General features: G+C 31.4%; 1 protein-coding gene across 5 annotated transcripts in view; it reads right to left on the minus strand.

Moving 5' to 3' along the window:
* The window catches only part of SYCP2 (synaptonemal complex protein 2), a 66,754-nt gene that overhangs the window by 46,923 nt on the left and 5,083 nt on the right, over positions 1-14,748 (minus strand). For 3 of the 5 annotated variants that reach the window (XM_072944498.1, XM_072944495.1, XM_072944496.1), the window contains exons 2-13: positions 12,281-12,342; positions 10,934-11,077; positions 9,981-10,111; positions 9,101-9,203; positions 8,816-8,840; positions 6,570-6,655; positions 5,879-5,964; positions 5,575-5,609; positions 4,584-4,726; positions 4,449-4,501; positions 3,298-3,343; positions 2,670-2,765 (exon numbers count right to left, since the gene is read on the minus strand). In XM_072944498.1, the coding sequence (XP_072800599.1) occupies positions 2,670-2,765; positions 3,298-3,343; positions 4,449-4,501; positions 4,584-4,726; positions 5,575-5,609; positions 5,879-5,964; positions 6,570-6,655; positions 8,816-8,840; positions 9,101-9,203; positions 9,981-10,111; positions 10,934-11,077; positions 12,281-12,304 (972 nt within the window). In that variant the 5' untranslated portion in view covers positions 12,305-12,342. Of the gene's footprint in view, positions 1-2,669; positions 2,766-3,297; positions 3,344-4,448; positions 4,502-4,583; positions 4,727-5,574; positions 5,610-5,878; positions 5,965-6,569; positions 6,656-8,815; positions 8,841-9,100; positions 9,204-9,980; positions 10,112-10,933; positions 11,078-11,485; positions 11,633-12,280; positions 12,343-14,748 lie in introns of those variants that run through there. The other 2 variants (XM_072944497.1, XM_072944499.1) reach the window with 2 other exon arrangements.

Genomic DNA, 14,748 nt, shown 5'->3' on the forward strand with positions numbered 1-14,748 from the left:
TGTCACCCCAACCATCAATTTTAAAAAGCTCTTTTCCTTAAAAATAGTACCTATACAAAAACCACTCCCTTGAATCCACAACTCACTGTAGCTACTGTGTTCTTTTTCCCTTCACTTGTTGCCTTTACTTCCTTTACAAATATTTCAGCTTTCCAGGAATGCCTAAATCCTCATCACTTCAGTGAAACTGCTCTTTCATGGATCACTAGTTATTTTATTTAACATTTGTGTTGATCATTTCTTCTCATACAAACACCCTTCCTTTGCCTTCTATGACATTCTTTTAATTTCTTCTTTTTTTGGCTGGTTCATCCTTCAGGCTAGAGTCTCTTCTACCTATCGTATACAAATTTGCGTTCTTCACAGTTCTGTAGACACTCATTAGATTCCATGTTTTATTTACCATCTATATACAGAGAGCTTCTAAATCTCCACGTATGGCGTAGTTCTCTCTCCTGAACTTCCGACCAATATATCCAACTACCTACAAGATATTTTCGGTTGAATATCCCACAAGCACTTCCAAATCAAAACGTTCAAAGTTGACCTCATGCTCTTTCCCCTACAAAACTTATCCTCCTGACAGCATCCCCAACCATCCAATTACCCAAGTTTTATTAATCTTTCCTCTTTTCACTACAACAAATCGCCAAGTCTGCTCAATTCTACCTCCTCTCAAGTTTGTATGGAATCCATCCGTTTCCATCCATCCCACTGTCACTTTCCAAAACTGTGCCACTGTGATTTCTCTCACCTGGATTATCGGGAAAGTCTCCTAACTGCCTCTGGTCTTTTCCCTTCTTAATGCATTCTCCCCATCAGGAGTATCTTTTATATGAATGTGATACTTTTTGGCTCCACGCTGCTTTATTTCTTTCCAATCTCCTTTGAACTCGATGCACTAACCATACCATGTATCTTTCAGTTCTTTGAGTATTCAATTTATTCGTTCTTAAAATAAATATAAGCCCTTGAATAGCTATAAGTAAGAAAGACAGGTCCCTGATTTAATGAATCTCAAGTTCTGTGGTGGGGTGGGGGGAGAACAGACAAAAATCAACAGACAAACAGATGGATTTTACGTAGTAATAACTACTACAAAAGAAATAAAACAGGACAATGTGATATAATATGGCTGGGTGGCTAATTTAGGTTGAGGTGCCAGATAATACCTCTGTGAGGCAATATTTATGGTGAAATCTAAAAGGGAAGCAACTAAGATGCAAAGATCTGGAGATTTCTAGGCAGAAGAACCAGCAAATACAAAGACCTAAAATGAGTATGATCTGTGCTAAAGGAAAAGAAAAAAAAATGAATGTGGCTAGAACACAGTAAGTATAGAGAATGGTCTGAGATTATCAGAGAAATAGCCAGAAGGCAGGTCATAAAGGCCCTTGTATACCATGTTAAATAGACAAAGGAAGGGTTTTAAACATAGGAGAATGGCTTTCAGGAGAGTACTGCTGCTATAGAAACCCAGAAGAGAGAGGAGTTTAAATACTTCCATGGGAAGAAGAATCTCCCAGCATCCAGGATCAGTGTCTGGAATGTAGGAGGCATTTAATAATTATAAATGCATTTTATACTATCCCTATCAAGTATAATACTACAGTTATTTTTTTTTTATCTGAATCATCCATTAGACCAAGTGAGTGAAGTCAGGAACCATATCAATCCTATTCTATCCTCTTCTCCCAAAATAAAAGTCCAGTTCCTGAAGAAAATCCAGTTAAAAATACTTCTACAAACCCTGGAGGAAGAAATACACTATTGAAAACTGTCAATGCCTTCAAGAAGTAGTCCTAGTATTTGAAACTCAATTTTAATTAAACATTCTAAGTACTCTAAAATAATAAGAAAGAAAGATATGTGGAAATCCGAAGAGGCATTTGGTTAATGTCCATCTATTAAGAGTTCACCTGGAACAAAAAGCAGTATTTTACAAGAGGCAGACCAAAAAGACTTAAAGCCTCATTATGTTATCAGCAGCCACAATTAGATTAGTAAATGCAGACCAATTCTTACAAAGATCTTGGCAAACTGACTATACAGTTTGAGCTAGAAGTATGCCAATGAACCAAAGAGTAAATGGTAGCTATTTGGACAGTGGCTCAAGAATTTTCCTTAGGTTAAAAAAAATTCAATAGAAAATATACCAACCATTGGTTGGAGAGTTTAAACATAGTTACAATATAGCACAGAAAGAAAAGAACTAAAATTCACTTCTAAATACTACCATAAGAATCAATCCCTTACTATTTTCAAACAGAATAGTCTATGAATGAGTAAGTTAAGACCACTTGTCATTATCTACTGATGTTATTTTTAACGAAGTGCCTCTGTATTTGACTGACTGTTGTCTTTTTTAGATTCAATTCACTTTATTCATGTGAATGTTAAATTTTGTCTGTCATTGACACGTAATTTATTTCCGAAAAGCTTATATTAAATTTCACCATTTTTTCTGTTGTAATAAAACATCAGAAATCATTTTCATTTCTAATTAGCTTGACAGGTTACCATGCTAATCAAAACTACCAGAACACTGAAATCTATTAAAATAGCTAGAAAATAAATACACAAAGAAATCCATATTCTTAAACTGAATTATAACATTTTATATATACATATACATACATATAAAACGGTACAGAGGGAATAAAGCTTACATCATTATCTCCAGCAATGTAGAATGATAGAGTCTGGCTCCCAAGATTAAAATCTATCCAAAATTCCTCAAGTTTCTCATCTGATGGTATTTGCAGCTAATAAAATAAACATATAAAATCAGACTATACTATGCCTTTAAAGTGACAACAGAAAATCATGACGTTATATTCATGGCTGAGTTGTTTTAAATAAGAGTACAGCTGGAAGGAAGGGAAGGGAGGATAAGAACAGACAAGCACAGCACTTAAATTAATTTAGAAAGAATCAAAAGAAATGCTGCTTAACATTTTACACAGAAATCAGCTAGCTCCAAGAAATCACAAATATTCTAAGTGTAAATAAATGTTCAAATGTTTTCATATATTCATGAACAATAAACAATAATGGGTGTGACTAAGGAAATCCAAGAAAATTTTGAAGTACATCCTTTATATTTCACTTTCCTTGGCTACAAACAGGCCATTTTATAAACTATCACTTAGGTACAAAATACTAGATCAGCTGTATTTGTGATCTAATTATGACTATTGTTAATGTTCTTGTCAATTTGTAACCTGTTATTCACTTGATCCTTGCACCTAAATTCATCTAACAACTAAAACAACATATATTAAATTTAAAACTTACCTCATGTTTATCAAGAAATGCTGATAAACAAGGGAATGTAAAGACCCTGAAATAAGAAGTAGTTTGAGTTACAGGAAAAAATAAGCCTCCACAGTATCATCTTGACTACCTATACGAATCATCCCTAGGATCAAAAGGAAATCAGGCAGTAGTGATAACAATTTAAATAAAATCTTATTTCCTTCTTTATTCCTTTTTAAAGTAAGAGCTTAATGGAAATTTGTTTCTGAAAGAAATACATTATTTCGAGCATACCATTCAACCTACCATTGTGACTAAAGTGACTGTACCAAATTACGTTTTGTGTGTTCGACTATGAGCAGAGATTCCTAATTTAGCTTATACTACTAATATAATGGAAATTCCCATAGGATTAGATGGGAAAAGAGAAGTAGAAATGAGTAATAATTCTAATAAAATGGCTGAATTCATTGAATACTTTTTTAGTCAGATACTATGATAAGTACTTAGCATACAACCATCTCATTTAATCCTCATGACAAACACATGAGGGTAGGTATTACTAGTATTCTTAATTTATGACAAGGCAAGTAAGGTCAAATAACTTGTCCAACATTAGAATAGGCAGAAGGAAACCTATTATTTAAATTCAAATAGTATGTCTCCTTGCACTTAACCCTCACCCTATCTTTCCTTAGTAGGTAAAGTAAATGTGAACTCATTAATCCAACGTGTACTGAGCATCTATAAGGTGCCAGGCACTGCACTATAAAAATTCTGTTCTGTCACTGTCAAAAGTGATAAAACTTTACATTACCCATCCTTCCATGACCATTCCTGAGCCTAAATAGTCTCAGAGAGACTTTTACAGTATGTTAAATATAAAAGAAGATGATTTATGTTGGCCATATATTTTTATTCTAGAATTTAGATGAAGGAGGTAGCTCAAGTAATATTTATACCTAGATTTTTATTTTTCCTTAAACACTAAATTTATAATAATGTATATGTAATTCTGAAATGCAGTAAACCAATTTTAGACAAAGTTATTAACATAAAAATGTATTTTTTCTTCTAAAAAGTATAAAGCAAAATAAGACAGTGGAAGATTATTTCAGCCTACCAGTGTGTGCTCTCTCTTTAGCTCTATTTCTTTATAATTTAATGGTTGTATTCTATATTAAGTTTACCTTCTCTTATCGCCAAGCATGCCATTTACGAGGTTAAGAAATATCCTACAATCCTAATTTAAAAAAAGAGAGAGCTTTTAAAAAATGTAGTAATTAAAAAAAACTTAATTAATTTGTTATTTTTATACTACTTACTGTTTCAAATTCAGAGTCTTTAATTTCTTTAAATGCATTAGCAATAAAATCCATTGAAAACCACTGACACGCCAGTTCTTGCCTTTGTTTTTCCGTGGTCATTCTACATAAAGCTTCTATGATACCTACTTGTAGGTCATAATCTTTTAAAAAAAAAGTGAGTGTATTATTTCAAATTATGAAAATTAAGGGTTTACAAAAGTCAATATATTTTATAAGGTGTTAGAACAAGCAAGAGAAATAAGGAACATGTTAGTGTAATTTACTCATCTTTTGCCATTTTCTTCATATAGATTAGAGATATCTTACCATTACAGGAAAGAATACAGCCCAAGTCACAAAGCAAGTTTACTAATAGAAGCAAGGAGTAAAAAAAAAATCCTAAGGATAGTTAAAAGAAACTCCTAAATGTTCAAAGATTCCGCCATTCCACTATTATAAAAGTTGTCAACTGCAAAATAACTCACTCAAAATCTACAAATCACAGGTAATCTTTGCTTTCCTTTTGCATAACATGATGTTTACAGTTATTCTAAAGTACTTTAAACCAGTGGTTTATTCTATATGTAAATCACTACAACAAAATTTTTTCTTATGAAACTTAGGAAAAAAAATTGGAGTTCTTTTAATAAAAACATTGTTCACAAATATATCAATTCCAAGAATATTAAATCTCCTAATTTCATAAAATACATTTGAGAAATTTCTTAGCAAAAGGAACTCAAGTCTATTGGCAAATTGATTTATTATTCACAAACCTACCATTAGACACAAATTATATCTGACATCTCCTATTATCATAATTACTATTTTAGTCCCACAGATATTGATCCTTTAATTACTTCTTAAAGTAATTAAAAATTTCTTGATTGTACATGGACAGTTTATAATTCCTTCATATAGTCTCACTACATTACAATGTTATTATATTCTATAATATTAATAAATTTGGATAATTTCAGATACAAACATTTTGAAAAAACATACTTACCTCCAGCATCTAAAATCCTTTCTCCCATACTACTCCTGTGAATCAAAAAAAAAAATTATATACTAGACTAGTATCAATAAAATAGAAATGCCATATGTTTGAGGGAAAAAAACTTCACTACAGTTTACAATCGGCTAGTATCACAGACTTTGGTAGAAAACATATGCATAAATGATACTAGAAACCTACAATAGTTTATCAGTTTTAATTATTAATGCAATTCATGGTTGCTTTATTTGCCTTATAAAACATCCTTTTAGTTCCTGACTTGAATTAATTAAAGCAATATAGTAAAAATTATTACATGAGAATTAACATTTCTTGGTTACAGAGTATTTTTCCAGCATCTTGAGGCATTTTGTCAAGCATAGCATTCATTTTTTTTAGAGTCTGGAAAAGAAAAAAAGATAATTCATTAACTGTTTATATTCAGTGAAACATTAAATACAGATAAACTTAGAAGCTTATTTTTTCTTAATCACAGCATTTTATGCAGGGCATGGAGAAGGATAAAGAATATAAAGTCAAAAATAGTACAAGAAAACATAAAACACAGGTATCAAAAATAGAATATACTTGTAGCAGGTATACTCTTTGCAGCATGACATGTGTTTATTATTATTACTCTATTATAAGAACTAAGGAACCAAAAAATATTACCCTATTAATATCTGTTCTTATAGTTACATACATGTACACACATATATACACTAATACAGGTTGTTTTTAGCATTTAAATACTCAAGAACTCCTAATAGCTAAATGGAATAGTTTATTTTCATATGAGCTATATGTATACATGGTTATGAATTTTCAATACATATTTAGGTAATACATTCATCATGTCAGACAATAAACTGTTAAGACAATAGAAATACACTACATGATAATTTGGTGACAAGATAAAATAATTATTTAATTTGATGAATTGCTACCAAATTTTCATCACTTTCTTATTTTTCGGTTTTAAAAGAAAATCTAAAAAATGACTTTACCTCCTGCTGAATACAAATAGTCACTCTTGAGTCAATAACCAGGGCACAAATTCGAGGTACGAAACTTTCCACTATTTGCCTTTTACCTGAATAAAAGTGTTAAATTATTGACAAATGTATATTTTAAACTCATTTAAATGACAGTTTTTTCTTATATAAGTTACTGGGAAGGATGTACTAGTTCAGTTCAGAAGAGGGCTCACTGACTGGCCTGGGTACCAGGAAGCATGAAATTCAGTCCTGGTTCTGCCAAGAACTAGCTACGTAAAACTTTGAAAAAACACCATTAAACAGATGTAACCGATCTCAACTCTCTGGCAAAGGAATAACCACAGATCCAGCGTCTCCTTTTAGGCATATAAAGCAGTATTACTTTCTTGGATGAAACAAATACAATTCAAAACTAGAAACTTCTACTGTGAGGTTTTTACAAAACTTGGCCTCAGTAATTTATGGTCATACCTCGAAAATTCCATAGTAGCCCTTAAGTTAACCTCTCAACTGTATGAAGCTCTAACTATCTTGACCTATTTCTAAAATTTGACCCTATTCTCTGAAAGACAAGGCTTTATTAATACTAAATATATTCAAAGGAATTTGCCACAAGCTAATTCATGATGCAAATTTCAAAAATAATTTTAAATAATGGCAACATTGCAATAGAAAATATACTTTACAAAGTGAATATATTAAAAGAAAAAAATCACTGAATCAGGTGAAAAGATAGTGATTTACTTAAAAAAGAAACAAGTGGATCACTTTATAATCATTGGTGCTTTTTAGAACTGTTTTTTTCCCCTAAAAACTTAAGAACTTAGATTTAATTGTTATATTAATTGCAAAGAAACCAATGAAAATGTAGCATTAACTACAACTGAAATAGACAGCAAGTGATCTTTAAAAACATTTTGGCTTTGAAGGCAGCAACAGCTGTTCCTTTATTTATAAACAATTCACCAGCTATCAATCCTAAGTAATTCTTCCTCAGCTAACACAGAGATAAGCTAACTAGAATTGTTTGGCACAGGGCACTGCCAAGCACAAGCGAAATGATGAGTTGAAACATCTTCTGTATTCTCAGTGTACTATTGAAAATTTTGTTTGATTAGATCAAGGATTGACAAACTACAGCCTACAACCCAAATCCACAGCCCCTTTTTGTATGGCTGTATTGTTCATCAGCAGGTACTCCATGGAAACATTTGAATCTATCATGTTTTATTGAACCAGTAGTCTCAGGTGAATTTCATTCATTCTTATGAACTTAGCTATCATCAGTGACTGGCGAAAGGCTTTGGTAATTAGCTTGGGCTGCAGAATTGATAGTTTCTTGGTAAATTTAACCCCAAGGTACAAGGCAAAATAGTGCTTATATGAGAAACTCTCACACTTGAGTAAAGTCATTTCAATGAAACTAAAGTTATCTGAATCACAGGCAATGTCTAGCTGTTTTATACATTTCCTGGGCTGTCAAAAGCTAAGAGAAGTGACATCTCCATTCCCACAAAAATGCATAGGGGATATATTTTTTCCAAGCTCCAACTACAGATCCAGAAAGATTTTTGCATGGTTAATGTAAGTGCAAAGGAAATTTCCATATTTCAAAATCCGTTTAACTGTGCAATTGAGGAGCTTCCACCTAACCTTCAACTGAAAGTGATTAATCTGCAATGCAGTAACATTCTAATAGGCAAATATTAAGAAAAAAGTCTAATATAATTCTATAAATGCTTTACAAGTGATGAATATGCTCAGTTAAATATCAAGCTCATGAACTGATATCTGTATTAGGCATTATCTGTATGAAAAGACATTTTCTAATGCAATATACATAACTTATTACAGATAAGCATGAACAAATGACTGCAACCAAGTTTTATAACAGCAAACACTAACTTTAATTGAAATGTCCTTGCCTCAAAAAAAGAGTGCTAATTCTCATTAGTAGTCCTGTATTACAAAAACACTGTACTCAATTATTATCATACTTTGAATTGCATCAATAAAACACTTGTGGAAATTTGTTTTCCTTCTTATTATACAAGTACCTACGTAATACCCTCATTTTTTTCTTGGCCCACAAAGCCTAACATATTGACTGTCTGACCCTTTACAGAAAAAGTTTGTCAATCCCTGAATTAGATAACAAATTCCTAATATTAGAACAATACTATGAGAATTGCAAAATTACAGCAAAATGCTAACGGCAAATTATTGTTTCAACAGAAATAAAATGTTTATTATACCTTCATCATCAGTGTCATGTATCACCTAAAAAGAAAGTGAATAATATTTAATTTAAAATTTACTGTCTTATAAACTATCTTACATTATAAAATAATACTAAAATGACAGATTACACTTGAACTCACCACATAATTATTTAACTTTAATGTAGTAACTAATTAATTTATCAGGATAAGCGCACTAACCAATCTGTTAGTGACTTTTAGGCTTGGGGCATATATGACACAAATTGTTTTTAAATAAGCACATGCTTTGTAATATTGGTGAATCAATGTAACTGTTACCATCAAAAGATCAAATAAATCTTCTATCATATTTATAATGGCTTCATCTTTTGAATTTCCTTGACTCAGAATAATTTTCTTGGATTTTTCAAACCAGGCCACCATGTAAAAAAAAGAAATGTATACATTGGTTACTTTGAATTTAATTTCAATAACTTTAAGAATGCACACTTATACAAACAGTAAATCTAAGAGTAAAGAAATATCAAAAATAAAAATTCCAGTATTGTATCAAAATACATCCATGCTCTTAAACATTATTGTTTTTGTTTTTTGGTAACTCACTACATGTTCCCATTTTTTAAATGGGAATGGATGAAGTTAATCCTAATTCCAATTAGAAGATCTTTATTTCCTCCCTTCAAATTCTTAGTTCATGCATATTCATATAATAGATAAAAAATAAAGTATCATCATACATAAATTTATTTTGGCATTGTCACTACTTGAAAAGTTTTGGTATTATTTTAATTTTATTAATTTACTCAGATGTTCGCATACATACTGTCTTAAGCACTGTTCTTGGTGCTCAGTATAAACCAATGAACAAAACAAACAAAAATCAATATCGTACATTCTAACACGGAAAACAGACAATAAACAATATAAAAAGAAAAGTAAAGTTAGATAGTGATTAAGATGAGCTAAAGAGAAAATAAAGCAAGTAAAGGCTTAGGAAGTCTTGTGACCTTAAATTTATTTGATTATCAAGGAACCTCTATACAGTTTCCTTGTACCACAAGTTATAAAAATATTTTATCTCAAAATTTTATATACAACTCCCCAATTTATTTTTCAACAGTTTGAACCATTTATTTTATTAGAAAGTACATCCTTAATCGTATTTCCCTCACATGAATATGTTACATTATCTAGACTTATCTTTTGGACTAGTCCTTGTTTTATCATAGTCAGAAGTCCAGCTTGCCCCAATATACTGATATTTTTGCCACATCTTCCAAAAGAAACCAAAATGGTTGAAACAGCTTGGATATTCTTTTTATTAAGCTCCTGAAATGAAAATTATACATTTAAACATCTGTAAATACAAAATAGAATGGAATTGGCATTCTGCTTAATTAGGAGCTTTAAAATCCTCACAAATCCTAAATATTAGCCATTATCACAATCATAATCTCCACATTGCAAAAGACAAAAGTGTGGTTTAAAAAAGGCAACTTGCCTATAACCATGCAGCCAGGGAATGATAAACCCAGTACAAAAATGCAGACATGTATTAATTCAAGAAACTTTAGACTATGATACAATGAATTCATTACCTTCCATTCTAAAAAGCTCTAACTGTATCTAACTGAGGGATAAAAGAAATTTTTACTCACTCTTTTAGATTAGTAACAAATGGTCAGATTTCGGGGGAGATTGTCAATAATCACTTTCTCTCACATGTAAGAATACCTTATGCATGATAAAGCAAGTCCAATGTTTTGGATGATTTTGTTATATTTTTGCAAACACCAAGCATTGTCAATACAATATGAATACGCTGATAGGGTTTTCAAAACATAGATCAAGTTGTTCAAACTTCAAAAAAGTAATAAGCTATTTTTCCCCAGTTTAGGTAACAGTTAATCATTGTAACACTATCTAAACAGTTTTTTATATATTTTATTTAGAAAACAACATCCAAAATGTTATTCAGGACTCCTCAAACACATACAAAAAAGCAAGTGGTGAAACAAGCATGTATTTATACAATTATAAGTGAATTTGCTGAAGTCTTTTTATTCATTTCTTCCAATGGAGTATCTCTTCCTAGAAAGTAGAGTGCTATCTAATAACTGTAACAAACATTCAATAAAAGTGAATATTTACCCTGCACATAAGGTCATCCAACTTGTGGAAAAACTGTTTGCTGCATTTGATCTTCACATCTTCACAAATATCAATTTGTAAAAGTGTTTTCAAAGGTTTGAAATCATTTTTTCTTAAAGCATCATCAATGCATTTTTCCAACTGCTGGAGAAATATAGTTAATGGCACATATGTTGAATCAAAACCACAATTGGTCACCTTACTGCAATCTGGTAATTTAAGAATTGTTTTCACATGAAAATTCTCAAAAGCACTTATAAAATATCAATTCATTTATATAAAACCCTGCCCACTATTAAATTTGGAGTAATACAATTAGATATTAAGTTTCTCCGATAGTAAGACTTTACATAGAAAAAATATATATTTTACTAAATTTCCCCTTCATATCTTTTATTTGAAAGTCATCATGTTAAACTCAACAAAAACCTGTTAATGAAGGAAATAAAATCAACTTTATAGTAACTAATAATTAATATCATGGATAAAACCCTAATATACCTATCAACTTCTTCATGATGTAACAGAGACACAGAGAACAAACATGCTTACCAGAGGGTAAAGAGGGTGAGAGGGGATAAATTGCGAATTTGAAAATTGCACCTCTTGGGGAGTGATGGAAATGTTAGCTATCTTGATTGTGCTGGTGGTTTCATGGGTGTAAACATCTACCAAAACTCATCAAATTGTACTTCTGAAATATGTGTAGTTTACTGTAAGGAACCATACCACAGTAAAGGTGTTTACAAAAAAAAGAAGTATCCACTAATGATGACAATGTTGATAAGCACACTTCAAGAAAAAAAAATTCATTAAGATAGGTAAAAGCACTTTGTTACAAACTATACCAACTAATATAACTTAAGTATTACATACATATATAATTATTATATTCTATATTTATAAGCTTTACAAAATCTGCCATTCCTGCTTTTAAAGTATAACACCATTAATAAGGAATTTTCATACAATAATCTGATCACCAGACTTGGTGGTGAAGTGTACACACGTTAAATAGCTATATTAAAACTTACTCTTTACCTAAGTGCAAGCATCTTACAATTTTAAACCTTGATATAAAAGTATGTAGACGTAAGTTATACATAAATCAGTGTATAATTCATTTCAGTGTAAAAAGTATATTTAATCTTTAATACTTTATGTTCTTAATAAAGCTTTTGAAAACAAATCTACAGAAAAAGTGAAAAAATAACCTTTTATTTGAATTATTCTACTCAAATAAAAACAAGTTTTGTCTTTCCTAAATCTATAGCACTTAATACCTATAAATAAACAAGAAGTGATTTTAGGAATTAAAATACTTCCTTTTGTTCTAGGACTACATACCTGGAGATCTGGTCTTATTGGCATTTTGAATTAATTTTAAAACAGCTGGACAAAAGAAACACCTATAAAAGAAAACATATGCTTTCTGTATCTTATTCTATTTTATATGTTTACAGTTTAAAAACCTTAACATACATAAATAAGCACTCCTGATTATACCAAAGGCAATAAATATCATTTCTTCAAGTTCACTATTATTTATGAAATTACTCATTTGAGTCTGTCCAAAGAAGTTTCTGGAGGAAAGTCTGAAGATCATTTATTCAAGCCTTCTCTTTTTATACAGATTACTTAAATAAATGTCAAAGTCTTGCCAAAAGGTCACAATTCTAGTTAGTGAAAGAATACAAATGTGGATCTCCTATGTCAGAGATTCCTGGTATATCTGTTCCAACTTTGGGAACAAGAAGAAAAATAATCTTGAATTAATGTCTAAATGAAATTTACGTTAGCAATACGATATTTAAGAAGGGAAGAATATGCAAGTATATTACCAAAGAACAGGATTTTTTAAAACGTATAAATACATAATGAAAGAAGTGAGGGAAAGATAACCTAAGTACATTTTCCCTCCAAAGGAGAATGGAAACAGAAAACAAAAGGGTTATGTTAAGCACCATCTACCATCATAACAAAAGCATCTAACATTTCCAAGTGCAATTTGGAGGTTAGCCCTATAAAGTAAACAAACAAAAACAATGTTTTCTATATATAAGACTAGAACAACTAAAATAATCTGTTCTATGAAGAACTTTGTAATAGAATCACAGGAAATTCAATATAGAAAGATAATTAATTAATTCAAAAAGGATACAGGACTGTGTATCTGTAGAGCAACAGGAGGCACTAGTCACAGTCTACTTTTTTGCAGATGTGACAGTAGAGAAATGTAAGTGTCAATGAGGACACACATAAAAGGCATATAAAAGGCATGAGTAAAAAAATCTGCATTTCCAAAGATAACTCTACAGGAAAAAAAAATCTGAAATCCAGACAAACATTTGCTCCATGTGCATAAGAAGCCAAGTTTAAAGATTCTTCTGCAGCACTGTTCTGAGTGAGAAAATTCACAAGCACCCAGATGGGAGTTGGGAATAGGAGGGAGGGCAAGGAATGAATAAATAAAATGTGGTATATAATAATCAATTTCATGAACATAACAGGCAAATAAAATGAACCAGCATTTTAGATGTCTGCAGCCAGCTTTAAGTGGTTAAAAACATGTTACCAAATGATACAGTGTAATGCTATTTATGTGAAGAAAAAAAAACTCTGTATCATGTATGATCATCTAAGTGCATGTAGGTATAGACACATTTGTACATCTGTGTGTATGCTGAGAGACATTTACCTGTACCCCTTAGGATAGCTGCAGTGTTTTTCAGTTTATTGGGGAGGAAGAGTAGAGTTGCACAGACTATAATTGACTATTTGTCAGAAGGAAACTTCAGTTTTATTTGAAATGTATACATATTTAACGTTTTTTAAAGTACAGTAAATTCTTGCCAAAATGCAGGTAGGTGGGGTCCAAAACTTGGGATCAATAAAATGTGGGTTTGGATTACTGTGAGGGAAATGAAATGACCAAGGGCCAGCCTTTGCAGTGAAGCAGCCAGGAGTTCAGCTGCTTCATCCGAATCTGTCCAGAGCCTAGCTGTGGTTTTACCCCCTCTGGTTCTGTTTGTCTGTTCTGGCTTAAATATTAAGCAGGTGCTTCTAGGTTTGTAGCTAGCTGGAATTCCAGAATACCAGCAATGATTCCAAGATCTCTAAAGAGTTGGTAGTTGTTTTGTCATTTTGCCTGGAAAATATTGGAACACAGGGATTGACCATTTGCCTCCCCAATTCCTATGAAGGGATGTGTCTTTTTTCTATTTGACTTCACTCTTTCATTCTCTCAAGGCCATCACAAAAGACAGAAATTTAGCCTGTATTATCTCAGTTATGGAGGTAAGAAATAAGTATCACAGGCAAGCAACCAATAGGGGGATTAAAGAGGAACGTAAAATGAACAATGTAGATTAGAGAACCCTGAGCATCCACCACTGCCACTATCATCATAGGCTGAAAGCTTTAGGAGGGAACATTTTTGGCTGTCTTCAGGAGGAAACATTCCTTAGGATAGAAAGACAAGGTTGAGAATAACACAGAATATCACAAAGGAAGAAAATGATAAAATGTATAGAAGGAAGAAGTTGAGATATGAAGAAGAGATGCACACATTCCCATATCTACTCAATAAGAATTCCAAAAAAATTTAAAAAATAAAAAAGAGCAGTGAGACAGCAATAGTTGAATAACAGCCAAGAAATTTCCCAAAATTAATATAAATATCCACAAACTGAAAGAGTCCATTGAATTCCAAGGAAAATAAATAAGAAAAATTACATCTAAACAAATTGTGAGGACATTTCTGAGTAAGAATAAAAGAAAATCTTAAGTTACCAGAGAAAAAACAAAACACAATG

This window comes from Vicugna pacos, chromosome 19 (genome assembly GCF_048564905.1).
Source record: "Vicugna pacos chromosome 19, VicPac4, whole genome shotgun sequence".
In the NCBI taxonomy this organism is placed as follows: Eukaryota; Metazoa; Chordata; class Mammalia; order Artiodactyla; family Camelidae; genus Vicugna; species Vicugna pacos.